At 38.9% G+C, this 19,296-nt stretch overlaps 7 protein-coding genes across 7 annotated transcripts; 5 read left to right on the forward strand and 2 right to left on the reverse strand.

The window, feature by feature from the left end:
* Window positions 1-3,369: 3,369 nt before the first annotated feature.
* On the reverse strand, window positions 3,370-3,765 carry SS1G_13184 (predicted protein; the record flags this gene model as incomplete). Its single annotated transcript, XM_001585618.1, has 2 exons — window positions 3,370-3,591; window positions 3,724-3,765. The coding sequence occupies 2 exons, from the start codon at window positions 3,763-3,765 to the stop codon at window positions 3,370-3,372; spliced, it is 264 nt and encodes an 87-aa protein (XP_001585668.1).
* Window positions 3,766-3,782: 17 nt separating this feature from the next.
* Window positions 3,783-6,134, forward strand: SS1G_13185 (hypothetical protein; the record flags this gene model as incomplete). Its single annotated transcript, XM_001585619.1, has 6 exons — window positions 3,783-3,793; window positions 4,389-4,453; window positions 4,513-4,631; window positions 4,754-5,335; window positions 5,398-5,661; window positions 5,940-6,134. The coding sequence occupies 6 exons, from the start codon at window positions 3,783-3,785 to the stop codon at window positions 6,132-6,134; spliced, it is 1,236 nt and encodes a 411-aa protein (XP_001585669.1).
* Window positions 6,135-9,477: 3,343 nt separating this feature from the next.
* Window positions 9,478-10,956, forward strand: SS1G_13186 (hypothetical protein; the record flags this gene model as incomplete). Its single annotated transcript, XM_001585620.1, has 1 exon — window positions 9,478-10,956. One exon carries the CDS (start codon window positions 9,478-9,480, stop codon window positions 10,954-10,956), a length of 1,479 nt encoding a protein of 492 aa, XP_001585670.1.
* A 362-nt stretch (window positions 10,957-11,318) lies between these two features.
* SS1G_13187 (predicted protein) lies at window positions 11,319-12,086 on the forward strand (the record flags this gene model as incomplete). The annotated part of the gene is made up of 3 exons (XM_001585621.1): window positions 11,319-11,341; window positions 11,909-12,006; window positions 12,058-12,086. The coding sequence occupies 3 exons, from the start codon at window positions 11,319-11,321 to the stop codon at window positions 12,084-12,086; spliced, it is 150 nt and encodes a 49-aa protein (XP_001585671.1).
* Window positions 12,087-12,439: 353 nt separating this feature from the next.
* SS1G_13188 (predicted protein) lies at window positions 12,440-15,019 on the reverse strand (the record flags this gene model as incomplete). The annotated part of the gene is made up of 7 exons (XM_001585622.1): window positions 12,440-12,447; window positions 12,716-12,845; window positions 13,397-13,427; window positions 13,641-13,694; window positions 13,891-13,943; window positions 14,430-14,480; window positions 14,861-15,019. 7 exons carry the CDS (start codon window positions 15,017-15,019, stop codon window positions 12,440-12,442), a joined length of 486 nt encoding a protein of 161 aa, XP_001585672.1.
* A 375-nt stretch (window positions 15,020-15,394) lies between these two features.
* SS1G_13189 (predicted protein) lies at window positions 15,395-15,952 on the forward strand (the record flags this gene model as incomplete). Its single annotated transcript, XM_001585623.1, has 2 exons — window positions 15,395-15,538; window positions 15,863-15,952. The coding sequence occupies 2 exons, from the start codon at window positions 15,395-15,397 to the stop codon at window positions 15,950-15,952; spliced, it is 234 nt and encodes a 77-aa protein (XP_001585673.1).
* A 1,701-nt stretch (window positions 15,953-17,653) lies between these two features.
* Window positions 17,654-17,971, forward strand: SS1G_13190 (predicted protein; the record flags this gene model as incomplete). The annotated part of the gene is made up of 2 exons (XM_001585624.1): window positions 17,654-17,683; window positions 17,885-17,971. The coding sequence occupies 2 exons, from the start codon at window positions 17,654-17,656 to the stop codon at window positions 17,969-17,971; spliced, it is 117 nt and encodes a 38-aa protein (XP_001585674.1).
* Between the last annotated feature and the right edge of the window lie 1,325 nt (window positions 17,972-19,296).

Here is a 19,296-nt window from a genome sequence, read left to right on the forward strand (position 1 = left end):
TAAATCTAAGATATTTAAAAAAAAAATTGAAACAAATTTGATAATCAATATTATAATAAATAATCATAATTCTTTTATTAATAATCTTTATTTTATTTTTAGAATTGAAAAATTGAAAGAGATAAATAAATAGAAGGAAAAAGATAATCTAGATAATCTTTTTAATTATTAAATTGATTTTATATTTTAAAGATTTATAATCAATAAATTCAAGATTTATTTATATTATTATTTTTTTTGAAAATAAGAGAATTTATTATCAAAATAAAGTCTTTATCAATATTTATAAATTTTAAAGGAATATTAATAGTAATGTAATTATATTATAATCCAGATTTCCTAAAAAAGATGGTATTAAAAATAAATTCAATTATTTTTATATTTTTTTTAATAAAAAGTAGATTTTATATAATAATATCTAAAAAATTCAAGATTCAATTAATAATAATCAGAATAATAATAGAGATTAAGAATATAATAATATTATCGATATTTTATATAAATTTCTGATATAAAATAAAAAATTTAGGGTAATCCAATAAAATCTATAATTTATATTTTATTAATAAATAATAATTTATAAAGTTATATTTGATAGTAATATTTTTATTTATAAAATTTAATTGATTAAATAGAATATTATTAATTTTATAAAAATTATTGAATTTTGAAATATAAGAATTATTAAAATCTAATGTAATTTAAAATATATTAATTTATAATATAATTTTCTTTAAATTAAATATAATAATTATAAAAATAAAACTATGAAATTGAATTAAAATGAAAACAAAAACTTTAATTTCGACATAAATAATAATTATAAAAAAGAGATCTATTTCTAAAATAATTCAAATATATATTTATATTTATTTAGATTTTTGAAATATAATATAATAAAGATATCAATTATTTCTATTAATATTAATATAATTTTATATTGTTTTTGAATATTATATTTGATATTTATAACATAATTTTTAAAAATAATTTTTTTATTAAATATATTGTTATTTAATATAAAATAAAGAGAAGGAAAGTTATTCTTAATATTTTTATATTTTTTTGTATTATATATAAGATCAATTAATGATTATGAATAATTTAAAGTAATTCCTTTATTATTTTATATTATATTTATAAAAATAATAAATTAAAATAGTTTGGGAAATATAAAGAATACTATTATAATTATCTAAGTCAAAAATACAAAGATACCATTGATTTGGGAATGTTGTATAGGCTGTAAGTAACTATATTGAATTATTGAGCAACTTCAATAAAATATATATATTATAAATAATAACAAAAGTTATTAATAATATAATGAAATTTAATAATTTAATATTTATATTCTTGATATTTGAAATTTATTCAAAAACGATTAAAATAATTTTATCAATAAATTTAATTTTATGAAGAATATAAATGATCAAAAAAATAATAAATAAAATTTATAAAATATGAAAAAAAAAAACAAATAAAAGATATATTCAATATACAAAACTAATTTTCAATTATATTAATTTATAATTTATTTTTAAATTTTTAAACTTTTATATAGTAAAAAAAAATATTATTTAAAATAATTATAATAAAAAAATTTATAAAATTGAATTAAAAATTAATCAAGTTTTGTTTTATTCTAATTTAATTATATTATTGATAAGAAAAAGAAATTAATCAAATTAATTAAATTGATTAATATATATTATGTTAAAGTGAATGGTTCCTGCGTAGCACGTGCACAGGGCATGTTACGAGGTTTGCCGTCTAGATCACGTGGAAGTGCTCTAGGCTCTCGAGGTGATTTATAACTAGGCGTCAAGCAGAGACTTAAGTAATGACAATAATGATATGCAATTCGTAACTAATAGTAGAGTATACTAAATGATTGATCTTGAGTACGAAGCTCTATACAAAGGAAATCCATCTAGATTATATAGTCCTTCATGCTTCTATGATCACCAGTGATCACCTATATCGTGATCACGTGTCTTGGTAGTTGTGTAGCCCGTCATAACATTCCTTTTAACATATTATATAAATACTTTAAATTGTTGTATTATAAATTATATTATTATTATTAGATATCAAATTTTATATTTATTTACAATATTATCAAAAACGTAATTTTTATAATAAAATATTTTTTATTAATAATACTGTGACGGAATCCCTGCTTTCCTCCCACCTTTATTATATAGGAAACGTCGGGTGCATTAACCATGTCCACACATGATACGATTACTCGAGATTAGTATGCGATTTAGGTGACCTGAGGATCAGATCCGGACAAGTACTAGGTATCAATGGTTATCGGTAAAGTAAGATCATTGGAGGAATAAATACGACTTCTTTTTGCCTAGCCATTGCGGCTAGGCCATTCATTTGTGTATATATAGAGTAGCTATCCCCATCTACAGGTGCTCTTCACCTGTAGATTCTAAGTTAAATACAATTGCTGGTCTATAAACACCTGTTACGCCGGGTAACAAGAAGACGCTCACGTGTTACCAATATCATGTGACTGACTCAGTGAGGATCAGCAAGCTCAGTACTGAGCCATACTGATCCTACTGATCAGCTAGAACACGAAGGTCTATATAATCAAGATGGATTTCCTTTGTATAGAGCTTCGTGCTCAAGATCAATCATTTAGTATACTCTACTATTAGTTACGAATAGTATACCATTATTGTCATTATTTAAGTCTCTGCTTGATGCCTAGTTATAAATCACCTCGAGAGCCTAGAGCACTTCCACGTGATCTAGACGGCTAACCTCGTAACAATTATATATTTAATATTTAAATTTAACAATATTCTTTTTAAAACTTGAAATTTTATTAAATTATTTTAAAAAACTAAGAGTCTGAAGAGTACTGGCCCTTGGTTTTATTAAAGTATTTAAAAAATATTACTCAAAAGTATAATCTGATTTTTTTTCAATATAATATTAAACATTGATTAATATCATAAAAAAGATATTTGTAATCTCAATTTCATATTAAATTAATTTTAATAAATCGATCAATACTACAGCCAATCAATAACTGATCACTAAAGCCCAAATTTCCTCCTCGGCACTAGCTATGAGAGCAGTGCAAGCTTTCGAGCGGCCTAAATATTCTGGGGTATTTCATTTGCCTAATCTGCTCATTTGGGTTGAATCCAGTAAACCCAAGCAAGGTCATATTCAACAATGACTTGACGGCAGAAGAAGACTTCTCTAGAGAGCCTCTAATCTAGGTTTCCCGATTTACTTCCTTCACCGAACAAGCACTGAAATTCCCAACTGTTGGAGACAAATTATCCATGGCGGAAGTTCCTAGTAGACTTCCCGCAGGCATATAACGTTTGTGGATGATCATTTCCAGTACAAAAATCCGGGCGCACCTCCAATCACTCCCTGCGCCGTTCGGAACAGTTCTTTTGAGGGGCCCCCCATGCACCTTATTGCGCCGTTACCGTTAAGCTGTAGAGAATCATAGACAGTCTTCATCCGGGCAGGAATCATTACCAGCCATCGTATTTCATAAGCTGTACCATATTCCACATCCGGCAAATTTGGTGGCTGGTATTGTGAACCCTTCATTTGATGTTGGAAGTGTGGAGTTGGTCGGGGTGGATTTGTGGGTTATAAATTATCACCGATCTGGGCGGATGCATGTGACCCACCCTGGAGTGTTCAATCATGTGATATTTGCAGCTCATGAGGCACGGGTAGACTATTATCATACGAGTCGTAAACGACGCCATACATTGTTAATATTTGTTAATATGACGCATGGGTATGTATGGGATACCGGAGTACCTACAGGGTCCGAAACCCTGTATGGTAGGCATGGAGTAGAGTGCAGCGAACTGGAGTAATGGGTGTGGGGAGGGAAGGGGGATGGGGGCAAGGCGCGCAGTAGTGTTGGTTGACATGGGATCCGTCCCCTCACCTCACCCATCTGGATTCCGATTTATCTTCGGGTTTCGGCTTGTTTTATATCAATAGCAACAGTTTATAATAGCTCATAATAGCTCTATGATCTGAATCACATGGAAAAAGAGTTTGGTATATTTTTGAGCTTTCAAACGGTCGGTGCACGTGATCAATGTTAACGTTAATGCCCTGAAACCTTTCCGCTCCTACTCATAGTACTTCCTATTGTCATAGAAGCTCTAGGGAATTGTTGGTCCTCCGATAGATCAAAATATAGACTTTCCACAATTTGAATAACAAAGCATTTCACTTTTCTTATTAATATGTTCCAGTAGTAGCGATGAGTACTTTTGACGAGATGTCATTTAAAGGGCGTAGCTCCACTAAAAATGTAGTCAAATATCTATTTATCTCCTCAACTTCGGTATTAACATCTCTTCAGACTCAATTAACAGTATCTTCACTCGGTACCTTAGTATGGGATCCAAGACCTCTGATGAATACCAGCAGACTCCCAATGGTACGAAATCCCTTTGCAGCTGACATAGTCACGATTTAACAATTTACTTCGTAATGCAGCTTCCGACTCCATCGAGCTCAAGCCAGCCAACCAAAATTCGAAGCCTTCTCCAAAGGCTTCGACCTTGGCGGATTTGGATCGCGGAATTATTGGTGATGATGATGATGAAAGACCTCGGGTGAATATGCTTCTGTCTAATGGCGAGTTATAATCCCTCAATCGGATATTAGACCTTCGAGTCGGTTACAGGTGAAAGAAGTTGTAACACTAACTAATGATCTATGTGCAGAAAATAAAAAGAAGCGTAAGAAGCCAAAGAAGAAGAAGAAGTCAGCGGAGCTTGGGCAAAGCACTCCACCTCGCGTACTTGTATCTAGTCTGTTCCCGTTTGGATTCCTCGAGGGGGAGCTTTTGCCATATGAGAATACATCCCGTGTTAAAGATGAGGAGTCACGTTTCAACTCTCGCCTATGGGACGAAGGATTTCTTGACGATTACCGTGAGGCCGCGGAGATCCATCGTCAGGTTCGTCAGTATGCCCGGAAGGAGCTCATCAAACCAGGTGCAAGTCTTCTGTCCATTGCTGATGGGATTGAGGATGGAATTCGTGCACTATCTGGCCATCAGGGACTTGAAACTGGAGATAGTTTGAAAGCTAGCATGGGTTTTCCCACCGGGCTATGCCTAAACAATATCGCAGCCCATTGGACGCCGAACCCAGGCGGAAAAGATGTCATCCTGCAGAATAGTGATGTACTAAAGGTGGACTTTGGTGTGCAAATAAATGGTCGTATTGTTGATTCAGCATTTACCATCACTTTCGACCATACGTACGACAACCTCCTGACTGCTGTAAAAGAAGCAACCAATACTGGTATTCTGGTACGTCTAAACCATTAGAAGCTTTGGACTTGAAGTGAAGCTTACAAGCTGGCCGAATATAGCATGCTGGTGTCGACGCAAGAATGAGTGATATCGGAGCTGAGATCCAAGAGGTGATGGAAAGTTACGAAGTAGAGATTGGAGGTAAATTTCTACCAGTGAAATCTATTCGAAACATTACAGGTCATGACATTCTTCGATATCGTATACATGGCGGCAAACAAGTCCCCTTCGTCAGAAATAAGAATCGGGACAAGATGGAGGAGGGTGAGGTATTTGCCATCGAGACTTTCGGCAGTACCGGAACGGGATATTTACGTGATGATGTATGTATTGTATTCCGCTCCCATCTTCAATGTATTGGTGATATGTTCTGATTAACTGGCAGGTGGGTGTCTATGGCTACGGGCGAAGCGATGTCACAAGTGCTGATGCGCAACTCTCATCCGCTAAGTCTTTACTTAAAACCATCGACGCGAACTTTGGAACCTTAGTTTTTTGCCGTCGATATTTGGAGCGTCTTGGAGTGAAGAACTATCATCTCGGAGTGAGTGACATGGTTCGACCATTGCGTATTGAGAACTTGTTAATCTGAGGCGCATAGATGAAAAGCCTGATAGACAAGGGAATTGTGGAGTCTTACGCTCCACTCGTTGACGTGAAGGGCTCATATACAGCACAATTTGAACATGTATGGAACACCTCAGGGAAACCCCACTCCAAGGCTAATCATTACTTTCAGACGATTCTTCTCCATTCGGGTGGTAAAGAAGTGATCAGCCGTGGCGACGACTATTAGGCATTCGTATTTGCATTTACAACTCTACATATCTTTTCTATGCTTCAATGGATACCTCTGGCTGAGAATTTGGTTATTTTACATTGCATTTTTTGTTTGGCCTAAAATATCGTATCTGTTGCTAGAAATCGATAGCTACCTCGAACATATACATAGAATTTCTAAGTCGGCTAAATCACCATTGCGCTTTCTTCAATTTCTCATTTATAATCTCCTTGCCAAGCTCACATTCGGCTTAGTAACCTGGTAAAGATCCTTCAATTGTTGCTTACCTGAAGGCTGAAGCTTAATGATTTGGAATGATGTTATCACCACCACCGAGCTTTGAAGATGGGTGTTAAATCCTTTGGTGTCCTTTCGGGACAATGATAGGACTATCTGCGGAGGATTCTCGACTTAATGCTTGCATCACATCATCAACTACTATTTTTCATGCTAGCTTTACTTGAACACAGTCGATACATCTAGATCCACCTCTACTATCTTTGCCAAGATTTGCATGCAGGGGTCGGTTACATTGTCTGCATAATCAGCAGCCACTATGTAGTGGAGCCTACCATAGATGCCGACTGTATTCCCGGACCTTGCACAACAGTAGAGCAATTGAGTTTCTATCAACAATCAGTACCTCGCTGTCGATCATTTTTAGATGCAACCTCCGTGATCTACAAACTGGAGAGAGTACTCGTGCGGCCAGAAAGTTCAAAACTCTAAACACTAGGGAATGATGATTCTTATTGGCCAAACTACCCCAGTTACAAGTTCTGCCGCTCTTTTTCTTAACACCGATCTAGCGTTCGGGGTTTTGAACCTTCTGGCCGTACAAATAGTCCGCCAAAAGCGTATGACACTTGTCCTATTCGCGCTCAAGATTGATTATGCACTATTGTCTAATTGTGGAGGATATTGGAGTTCTGCCACAAATCTACCAACACGCTTAGTGCTAGTCAGGCCCGTTTTCTCCAGTTTTTCTTCTGGGTCTCTTACGGTTTTGGGCTACTCAGCTAGAAATCTACAGTTTAATTGAGCTTTACACGGGAGAAACTGCCAGATACTGACCAAGAGCCGAGCAAAGATGCAATTTGGATGCATGTTATCAGTGCCAAACACTTAACACTGCAGGTATAATCATTCTATGCCTACAGCCATTACCAGAAGACTCATGTACCGCATTCCATCATGACTTGCAATTTTTTTGTGCGTTCCAACCTCATTGCCCTCAGATTTGATAGGTCAATGTAGCTGATTGAACACACAATGACACGTCCTTACCATGTCACTGGCGTCAATACTGCTGTGGGTCTTGCGATATTGATACACCAAAAAAGAAATAGTTATTGGTAATTGCTCTCGACCCGTGCACTTGCGTTTGGGCTGGCATGTAGATTATCTGAATGCTCGTGAGGTGGAGAAATTTAGTGTCGTCATAAACGGAAGTTGCAAAATATAACATGTTAACAGTGTGTAAACCCCCACGCCGTTGGTGTGGATGAGGTATTAATCTGTACCTGCGAAGTCTTACCCGGGAAAATCCCTTTCCAATTTTCACATGGTGCTACATGAGACCCAGAGACTATGACTTAACTAGAAATATTCCCCACTGCTTGCAACATGTGAAAATTGCCTAGCTACAAGAAAGCGTTAGACAACCAAATGTTTTGTTGCAATGGGGAAGGTGGGTTTTTGTATGTGGATCTGGACGTGCAAGGGATGTGGCCGTTTAAAGCTCCAAAATTCAAAGTACTCGTGGTGCCAGAAAGTATGAGCTCCGACGCTAAATAAACCAGGTTATTCCTCTTGTAGTTTACCACCTTGTGGAACGTGCTTCTAGCTCCGGAGCTGCATACTTCTCGGCCGCACGAGTTAACGTCGTGATAAGGTGGCCACTCTGCTTGGAGAGTAAGCGCGCCAGCTAACAGGGTATGTATGAATTATTAACAATGGTTTGGAAAGAATGCATAAAGAAGAACATGCTCCACTTCATATCAATTTTTTTGTAGTTCAAGATGTTGAATCGAGATCAATGACTGAAATGTAAATTGATGTGAGGGGTTTTGGCATTTCATGAACAATAATTTATTGGGGAAATGGATTCCACGCGTGCGACGAATTGGCTGTTTCAACGCAAGATCAAATGAAATCATTGAAGGGTAAAATTCAGGGATTGTGAAGATCGTAATGTTGTTTTTCACACCGTTCCGTTTGCTCCCAATTTTTTGACCACTGCCGGAAGGTACGCTTCAAGTGTATCGTTTCGCGGTGAACGTATGTGCACATACTTCTCAGCGTATTACAATATCAGATTGCAAGAGCGGGATTGGAAGCAAAATTCAAAGGATTGAGAGGGATGCACGAGCTAAATACCCAAGCATCATTCCAACATGACGGTGCAGTTTGTAGTGGAGCATGATGGGACAGGTGCTTCTTGTGCCTTACACACATGTGCGCCAGGAAAATATGCAGAGGTACGGCCCGGTTACGACTACACCTTCTGACCCCACAACAAGGCTTTGGTGGGTTCCATTGATATCCTAGTGGGAGGAAAAATCTACAAGGAGTTTATCTTGTTTCCACACTTCGGACCTGTAGTCTGGTGTTGAGAGAAGCAGAAGGAGATGTATAGAGAGATACTATCTACCACGCAAAATAGGTCCCACTTCCCCAATAGCACTGTGATATGAACCTGGGTATCATAGGAAAAAAAAATTAAAAAAATTTGATTGAGATGACGTGGTGAGTGCGCAAAGGAGCTACAGAAAGGGAGGGTAGCATTGCAAGCACGTTTTATCCCAGTCTGGACGGGGATACTCCCCATGGTACGTGAAGAAGATACCAATCTTGTACTACTCTTTTGAAGAATGATAACAGCATCGGAGAGAGCGAAGATGGGATATCAACCTTTAGGATTGGATTCGATTACTTCCCCTCATCCGAATGAAACTCCGTATGTACAATCCCTCCGGGTAGGGCACTCGCTCCTAGTGGGTCTTCTTGCCCTGATCCATCTGGACTTCCTAATGGAGCGTTCGGAGTCCTCCTTTTTTGGATAGAAACAATATTCACTAATTTGTCATGAGCTGTTCAAGACAGATGGAAAACTTTATATATACTCTCATCATCTCATCAGCTATTTCTCAGATCAAGCCTTGCTCGAAAACCATCAGAGTTTGCACTTGCTTCCATTGTTCCAGATCAGATTTTCTCTTCGTGTTACATCTACCTCAACAACGAAGATATAGCACGAGGGTCTTAGCCAATATCTTACTGGGACTTTCTCCGCGAACGATCAACTACAATCGCCTCTTTGTCATATTATTGCTTGTTCCGTTCACCTATTTTCAATATGGGAGAACCGGAAAAGATAGTCGAGTCGCCAGATGTTCGCAGCTTGGCGGACTCCAGCGAGATAGGCGAATCGACCAAAGTACCACCATCGCCATCCTCTAACAGTTTGGCAGAATCAAATAGTTCTGGAGGCTCAAGTTTGATGAAAGTATCTGTGGATCCCAAGCTTCTGGAAGATGTCGCAAGACAATCTGCCACGCCCCTTCTCCGGTTCTATCGCTTCATCACCTCCGAATATCGACTTCTGTTCACAATCGTGTTTTGCCTCAATTTGGGGGGTGTCGTGGGATTCCTGTACGAATGGGCTACCAATGGGAGACCAAGCAAAACGACAGCTGCTTTGGCAACCTCGATTAATCTGGTGGTCGCTATTGTCATTCGGGAAGAGCATGTAATCAATGGTTTGTATACCATTTTTGCATCCGCGCCAAGAAGCTTTCCATTGTGGATTCGTCGACGCATGGGAAAGATCTACCACTTGGGAGGTCTTCATTCCGGATGCGCCTCAGCTGCAACATTTTGGTTCATCCTTCTCTCTATCGAAACTAGCTGGAGGGGACCGTACCACGCGGAAAAGATCATCCTACTCATCATTATCTACATTTTGGATATTCTCCTCATCTCAATGATTGTCATGGCTCATCCATCAATTCGTGCAAAACTCCACAATAGCTTTGAAATCATCCATCGATTTGCTGGGTGGTCCGCACTCGCTCTGCTCTGGACTCTCACCGTACTCACTAGTGATATCGAGCGATCGTCAACTCAAAAATTGACCAAGGTTTTACTGGTCAACCCTAACATGTGGCTTCTCGCCGTCGCTACTGGGAGCATCATTATGACGTGGCTTAATTGCCGAAAGGTCAAGGTTCAATCAGAGCAACTTTCAACACATGCCTTGCGCATTTACTTCGACTACGTTAGGCCTTCACCAGGAACAACTATTCGCATATCCAGCAGCCCTCTCTTCGAATGGCATGCATTCGCCACTGTCGCAGACCCAAAGAAAGACGGTTTCTCCCTCATTATTTCGAACGCAGGCGACTGGACTAAAAAATTGATAAGCGAACCACCGAAGGAGGTTTGGGCTCGTCGTACGCCTACATGTGGTGTTTTACGAATCGCTCCCATGTTTCGAAGCATCTTACTCGTCGCTACCGGCTCTGGAATCGCACCCTGCTTACCGGTCATACTTGCACAACAAACTAGAATCAATCTCTTTTGGTCAACTCGAGACCCGTTGACGACTTATGGTGATGAAATTGGTGGCATTATCAAAGCACTGGGGCCTAACGCATACATCCATAATACGACGACCATGGGGAGACCCGCGACACTTCCGCTTGTGATACAACAGTACCGGGACACTGAATCTGAAGCTGTCATTGTCATTTCGAATCCGAAATTGACGATAAAACTCGTGCAGGATTTAGAATATCTTGGAATTCCTGCCTTTGGTCCCATTTGGGACTCGTAGAAAAAGAGCTGGCTATCATCAATTCCGTAGCTCCGCTCCTTCGTCCTACCTCCTAGTACGTTTGGAAATTACGATAATGAACCATGCGCTTTAATTTCCTATCAATTTATAATCGGCTCCGGAGGTTGTTATTTCGTTTGTGTGGCGTTTGTTGGTTTTTGTGCTTCTCTTCCATATGGTATACGACTTATGTTTGGTTTCCACATCTGCTTTCAATATAGAAGGATGGAGTAGGAAAAGTACGAGTAGACGTTAGTCAATTAGATCAATAGAATAGATTATCCTTATCGTCCCGCCATGACTTCATCTGATACTTACTTACTGCACTATCTTCTGACAGCTGGATACCGGAGTTTCCAATAATGGATTCACTCCTGCATGCCCAGTAAATCTATGGAGCTATGTAGGTATCCATCTTTCTTCAACGCCATCTTACCGTGGCAGACAGGGGCTGTAGCGCAGGATTCTGATGCCACGTGCTAGGCACGTGAGAGAGGTCTGGATCCATGTTCCAAATTTTAAGGTTGGAGTAGATTGAAATGTAGAATGTGACATAACAAGATCAAGCGTGACCTTTCCGTAAGAGAGAAGGTCGACGAAGCAGTGTAGTGAAGAGAAAAGATGTGTGAGGGCAAAATTGGAGTTGAACAAAATTGTTGCCCGTCCATGGTTGTGGCGAGCTGGAGCCCGACCCCGACTAGTGCTGTAACACAGAGACAAGATTAAATCTAATAATATGTGCGCACAGGCCTCAGCTATACATAAGACAATCTTTTTTCTAATTCTACTGGAAGAATAATAAATTATAATTAAGCGTCTTACAAACATCAAAACTTTTATCAGCTTCCGCCTCATTTATGATTGATTATACCTATTGTCTTCTTCGCCCGTCGAGGAAAATTTCCATCAACGTATGACGCTACACTAACTACAAGTGATGTGGTTTTGTTAGTAATGGTGACAATTTCGAAGTAGATAAGCCAAGTGCAAAGGGAGCCTCAAAAAAAAAAAGAGATAAGCAGTTATCGAAGATCGTGCATTTCGAGGATAGTATGTACTCTTAAGTTGAGACGATAAGACTGATAGTTTCCACTTGTCTAGTTCTTGAATGGCACGGAGTAATGGAATAAATATTTGGAATAACTCTTAGGAGATTCACGATATGTACGCCATCGATCTCCAGAAGGATTTGAATCCCTTCAAAACACGTGACTGGACATACCACTAGTGGGCCCTTTCCCTGCTCACCCTTTCCTTATGGAGATCTCGGAGAGAGATAGTCAAGATAGTGGAGAATGGCCGTCAAAAGCTGATGGCAGGAGCGAGAAGGTGTGTTCTGTATGAACTGTAATCCAGCTTTTCTTGGCTTGGTTGTTTGTGGCGTTATCCAGGCGTTTCCAGGCGCCGACCATTCAGTTATAGCGGAAGTTTCCGTCCCCTTTCTTCTCCGGAGGGAAAGGGCACCGTGCAGTTCACGCTCTCGTTAGTTACCTGTCAGTCAGTTCCTATCATGGACTGTTATGACTGCTATGATTTAGAGGTACCAACGACTTGGCATTGTCATCCGAGTTTATCCGCTAGGTTAGAAGAAGCTCCACCCAGGTCTAGATATTGGGCTGGCTTTCTGTTGTTGAGAATTGCAGAGATTATACAGCAAATGATTTCATTCGCTGACATTATGGTTTTCTGGATTACTGGAACCGCTTTTATACGTGTATCAGGATGTAGCACTGGATTGATAATTCAATGCAGTCTTCACCAAGTTGCAAGTGGAAAATCCTTTCACTCTGTGGTTTGATGATCGACAGGGAGGTCATCTCCATGAGCATGCCGTCACAAGCGAGAGGAAAGACTTTTTGAAATGCAATTTGCGCAGATATCCTGGTTCTCTGAATATCAGCCTATCTATAGCTTCCATCTTTAGCTTCTCTTGAAAAGATTGAAGCTGCTGGTAATCTAAAGATTTTATTGAATTTCTTGAATTTTTACAATCACATCCGACTGATTGGTGCAGGTAAGAATCGGAAAGATGAGGCCTGGCTCCACATCTTGCTGCTGTTTCATCAGATCGTGGCTTCGACGCATTTTACATAACTAGTGTTGTTTTAAACTGTGGAAATTTCAATTTGTTTTGGTCGTATTCATAGATTTGTACCCTGTATCTTGCGATTTCTACATCAATGGCAGGCAATTTCATGATTGACGAGGCAGTTTTAATCTTTCAACAAGACTTTATCTTTGCTTCTCATGCCTCCCTCGTTTGATCAATATGCGAATCTCACGACTAAAAACATACCTGATGTACTACTTTTTCTCTGTTTCTGTTCATATTTGGCCGTACTCTATTTTCACAGTTTTAGGAACCATTTATGAGCGTCCAAGAGGTGCGGCTGCGACCTCCGCAGCCAGTCCAGGCGTTGCAGACTCCACTGAAACACACCAGGTTCTTACTGACTTCGGCCTTTTTACTTCTACGAGTTAGATAATGCGACTGATTGATATTTGTATCTTATCAATGGAAGGTTTGACTCTAGACGTGTTTTTTTCTTCTTCAAAAGTTGTTGGTCAATGAGCATTGGCCCAATCTCTGGTGCAGCAGAGACGGTCCAAAACACTTTTCTTGATCGCTGAGAGCGACAGGAGATTCTGGGCGCCGCGGATATTTACGTTATCCTATTACATACGGTGCTTTCGGCAATTCTAGCACAGATACATACACGGGGAAGACGCTTGGTAGACTAAGAGCTACTGGTTAGGCAGCAACACATGAGACGGAAGCACGAATATCTTGCATGGTTTACACGGCGTCGGAATATGTTTCGACAACCACGGATGCTCTCAGAACCGTGGATAATGGCAACGAGCTAAAATGTAGAACGGATTTTATCAAAGTTTGAGGTTTTACCTTTGAATACTGTCCTGCACATCACTTACTTCTTTTGCGGAATCAATTTCCTTGGTACAACTCCATAGAATCCAATAAGCCTCTTTTAAAATCATATTAATCATCGCAAAAACATACAAAAAAGTATCCGCGATATACTTGGGTCTGCTTTTTTCGTGATTTACCAAAAAGCTCAAGAAAGACAGCAGACCCTCAGCCATTTCTTTTACAGTTAATCATTTTTACATAATCTCCTCTTCGGGAATTAATCTCCATCTTGCAAATTATATATCTGGATCTACAATTAGGAGCTCGTGGCGCCATCACACCCACTCATGTACGTGAATGGGCCTCTTTTCTTCAACTTGTGTTAATCATGAGAATTCATCGATAAGTGGTCCTTTGATTAGTTTGTTGGGGGTGGAAATTTCACCAGCACGTATTTCGATGAATAAGGGGCTCGGTCGGCAGACTCATTAAGCATTTGGATGGAGGTACAATGGAAAGTTGCAGAAAAGAACCTAACGTCTAGAGTAGTCGACGGGGTTAGGAATGCATGGGATTGAGAAGATTATTGTTTCAAACCTACGGGTTCCGTGGCATGGGAGCAGGCGAAGAGGGTATAGATTTTGGTTGGTGCCTAATATCTAACTTCCGAGAATATTAGAAAATAGATTTGTTGTCCCGGATATCTAACCAAATAACATTTTGTATATCTAAATCTGTTCCTATACTCAGCTATCTACAAGCACCTCGAGCAAAATACCGGGTGTAACAAGTTCAAGGGTTCTGTGTGGTTGCTGCATGTGGTCAATGTTATCTAACGTCGCACGCATCTTCTGGATAAATAAACAAGCTGGAGGAAAATTGCTCAGTCCATGAGTTAGTTGAATACAAAATTTATCTCGACCGACTTCTGGACTCTTGCATCTCTTCACTTCCCCGTACGATTTACCAGTAAGCGTCCATGTCTTCAATTTATCGCCAGCACGCAAAGAAATATCCGACTCAAGTCCTTACCTTCCAATATTCTTCAACAGATCCATTGATGACTTCCAGTACTGTTATTCTTCTCATCATACACCCTATACCCTCGTCGTGCATCTTGTGGCGGCCCATCAAAGGCTTAATTTGACCATTCTGCTCTTTACCATGCGCAATATCCTTTGTGGGGGCCATTTCACATTTCTGTGCCACTAGACTTATCATATATATCAAACAATTGCATGGATTGGTACTCGGACTAGCCCCAATAGAATTCTATTGTATTTGGTACTGCTTGCTATGGTAGATTTATCCACTCCCGCAATTCTACGTCCAGCTGATCGTATTTACTCATATGTTATTCCAGATCTTCCACCTTTTGTGATCAGTACGTCAAGAAATCTTCCCTAGCTTGCGTTCCATATCTTGGGTATTTGGAATATACCAAAATCCTGAAGTTTTGATCTCCAGCATACCGACCTGACATAGATGCAATAAAGCCCCCCAGTTCCACACTTCTCTATCCCACTAACTAGATAATACATCATCAGACTAACGAGCCCAACCCCGATGACCCAAACACTTGACCGTAACTCGATTAACAGGAAACCGATTACACATGCGCCGCCAATCGTCAAGCTCATGCTGAATACAACTTCAAGCCTTGAACTCACCAATGCAAATTTGAAATACGTTCCTAGGACTATGAAAGTGGTAAGTTTCGCAATATAAACGGACAAACCAACCGCCCTCCATCCTTCGAGCTCGAAACTATGGAATCCCCTAAATAGTCAACTTCACGTTCCAAGATACAAGTTTGCGATAATTTCAGAGGATTGAAGTTAAACTAAAAACTGTTACTGCTCTTTAATCTCTTGACCTTGATTCAGCTAAATTAGAGTATTGATTTCTGCGGTGAAGGAAGGTAGTAATTTGCGAAAGACGTGATGAGGGATATTGAAGAAGCTGATATGGCTGCGTTGCTGGATTTCCGTGTTTGATCTTCACCATTTGCCTTCTCTGATACCAGTCTATCAGGATTTCCAACTTCCTTCCAACACTGATGAGTGTCCATTCACCGTCCAGCCGTCAAAACTAGAACCCATTTTTCAACCTTATAGGTTTTAAATTCTTTCTCTTTGCCATTTAGATACCAAATTCCAGATGGCAAGTCTGCATATACATCCTCCCTGCGGAAGGAAGCAGAATTTGACCGCACTCAGACTTGATCCAATTCAATTCTGCCATCTTATTCAAGCTATTATACTCAATCACGCAATGGCCCATCAATATGGCGTGATAGAGGATCGCTTCAGCCCTGTAGCCCTACAATATACCCTGCTCATACCCTGGTTCTTTCAATCTCTTAATTTGACGTCGAGACTTGTGGTGCTGAGGAGATATGTACGTGGATGTAAAGCCATTCCTCAGCAAGATGTATGAATCAATACTGGGCGTCTGTATGCAGCGCTTTGTGTTGAAAATCACGGGCTTGAATGATAGTTGAGATGCTCATGATACTCATTACTAGTATTCCCTACCTATAGCACCTTTATGCGAGACATAGTACCAGAGGGGCCCTCAAGCACATGGTGCTAGTCCAGAGGAATGTGCTTCTCAAGAGAATTGTGTTTTTATCCAAGATTTCTTCCTGTGAACAATTAGTCCTATCCAAGCCCAACACCCTGTAGTACCATCCTGATTGAAGAAGGATGATTCGTCGTCTGATATCTGATATAGCGAACTGAGCTCTTGGCCATAAATTCAAACCAAATATCATGCAAGTTGCATTCGCTTTTTGAACTCCTGAATCACTGTTTCCGGCCTCACCTCTCCTTGCTAATCCAAATTGGTTCCAACTTTCATACCACTTCCCCGAAAAATCCAAACCAGCGAAACACAAGCATAACCAAGGACGCCAAATCTTGAGAAGTAAGTGGCAAAAAATCAATGAGATCAAATAGTGTGGTCTTGACGTGTTGACCTCCTGGGATCTTGGCAGCATATGCATATATATTGCATGATGCATATAAGGAGCAAACAAAACTCAACTTTTAATTCATTCTTTCCTTTTTGGTATACTGTTTGTTTGCTTTCAATATTTTGATTTCAAAGCACTTTAATTCCGAAGGCCGAATACCTAAGCCTATTCCTTCATTTTTTGAATATATACTCGCAGCTTAACTGCTTAGCTAGAGAATCAATCAATTCAATCTGATGCTCTTTCTGGTCTCAAGAAACCCAATATGACGTCTCCGCTATGATATTACAGTTGCAGTCCAGATTGGCAACAGGGCAAAAAGTGACGAAACAGAACATACTCAAGAGAAGGGTAAGCCAGAAATTGAGTGAAATAGAACTGTGCTTCTTGATAGGAAAAGTGTATCGCAACTGTCACGAAGAGTCTACGGATGTACCCCAAAACAATTACTTATATAGTTATACTGTTACGGCAATCTCTATTAGACCATGTGTGGACTTATTTGTGGATTTCTGACTTGGATATGTTTAGAGCTTCATAAATACAACCAGTGTAAGATTTTTAGGAGTTCCAAGAATAAAGTTCCTGGATAACAGGATTGGAACTGGCTAGCAATAGAAGATCTCGGTGCGACTCGAAGTACTTGAAGCTCAGCTGAAAGGTTGCGTATCGTTTACCCGCTTCCAATGAAAATCCATGACACTTATGCAAGTATCAAGATCAACACCTTGTTCCAGCATCTCATAGACTAAAACATGTCTACTCTATCCTCTCCCTGGTGACAGAATCTTTTCCAGCTGGCCGAAGTTGTAACCAAGCCGGGATCGACAGGGGGCTCGACAGCCTTAATGTCTTTTGTTCAATCTTTGAGCTCCGAAGTGAGAACTTGGCACTTATCTTTCGTAATCCCTCAACACAAGTTCATATCCCTCGAACAAACACTTGATTGCTGTGCCGGCCGTTGTTTGGATTTTTTCACCATTTCAGGGGCTTCAAAGTAATGTTAATTGACAGCCCTTGGTATGTTCAAGGATATTTTTCCAAGTCATAATCTTCTCTTGCTGATAAGACCTAGATAGGCTTTGATTTTCAAGGTTAGACCCCAGGTTGCAAGGTTTCAGAAGGGCTCCTCAAAAGAACATTGGGTTATGCTGATCGACCGTTGATTCTTTAGTATCCACAACATGTACGGAATATTGTGATCGACTGCAAGTTGGACAGACAGGGACATGCTTGTGCTGTCAAACACCGTCGTCGCATGCTGCGAATATTGTCAGTTGGAATGATAAAAGAGGTCAAACGAACAGATATAGCAAACAGTAGCTTCAGCCCCAATAAGGTTAATGAACACAAATAGAGTTACAAATAGAAGCAATGCCATCACGCAAAGTTGTGTATTTTATCTTGTTATAGGTACGAGTAGTCGAGTTTGTGCCAAATAAATCAAATCGCAAACGCGCAAAACGTTTCAATTACACACACACTCCATTGATGATTGATCGCTTGTGTGATGGGGCCCGAGTCGTAAGCCAAGACGTCATACATAATGTGAATGCATCCCACTAACCTTCAAATGAAGTTTAATCCGCTCTGATGAAACACATGCATATATATATCATTGTCCATCATCAAAATATCGCCTATGGTAGATACGTATATCAGAAACCGATGTCCTCGTAAGCAAAGGTGTAGAAAAGTTAGAAGAAACCCCTGGACACTTTAGATCGAAAAGTATGTCTACATGGTCAAGCATTTCTTCCCGAAGCCCGGTAAACCAACTCAACCGACATTTGACACCTTGGCTATTCCAGAAAGAAAAGATTGACAATCGGATCCAAATCTGATCCACATTGTTTAAATAAGAGGGACATGCATTATTTCTTATCTTTGTTCTTTGACTATTGAATACTACGAATGCTTGAATTGCTTTGATTTGTAAAATATAATAAATCTATAAGTTATTTATACATACAATTTATAATTATATATATGAACAAATGAATTGTACAAGAATCAATAAAAAGATCATTAATATTATATTCTTTTAAGTTTTTTTTTAAAATATTAAAAATGATATAACGTAACGTATGGGGAACTCGGACATATGGGGAACTCGGACAGGTACCTTTACACCAAATTTTGTATGTAAAGGTACTTAGAGCAACTTTTTATATCTCTATGGATATTAAAGATAATTTTTTATTTTTTTTTTGATAGTTAGGTTTAATATCTAATAAAAATACAGTATTAAAGTTACAAAACACTTTTTAATTATATTGTTCTTAAATTAATACGATTTTAAAAATTCTCATAGTAATTTTTGTTAGGCAAAAACGAAAATTTGAAAGAAACTTTAATATCTTTATGAAAAAACTTTATATCTCTATAAAATTTTACCATATTAAATATTTATATTGAATATATCAAACTTCAAAATATCAAAACTATATCTCTAGTATTTCTAGAGATATAAAAAGTCGCTCTAAGTACC

This window comes from Sclerotinia sclerotiorum, genomic scaffold (assembly GCF_000146945.2).
Source record: "Sclerotinia sclerotiorum 1980 UF-70 scaffold_24 genomic scaffold, whole genome shotgun sequence".
Classification (NCBI taxonomy): Eukaryota; Fungi; Ascomycota; class Leotiomycetes; order Helotiales; family Sclerotiniaceae; genus Sclerotinia; species Sclerotinia sclerotiorum.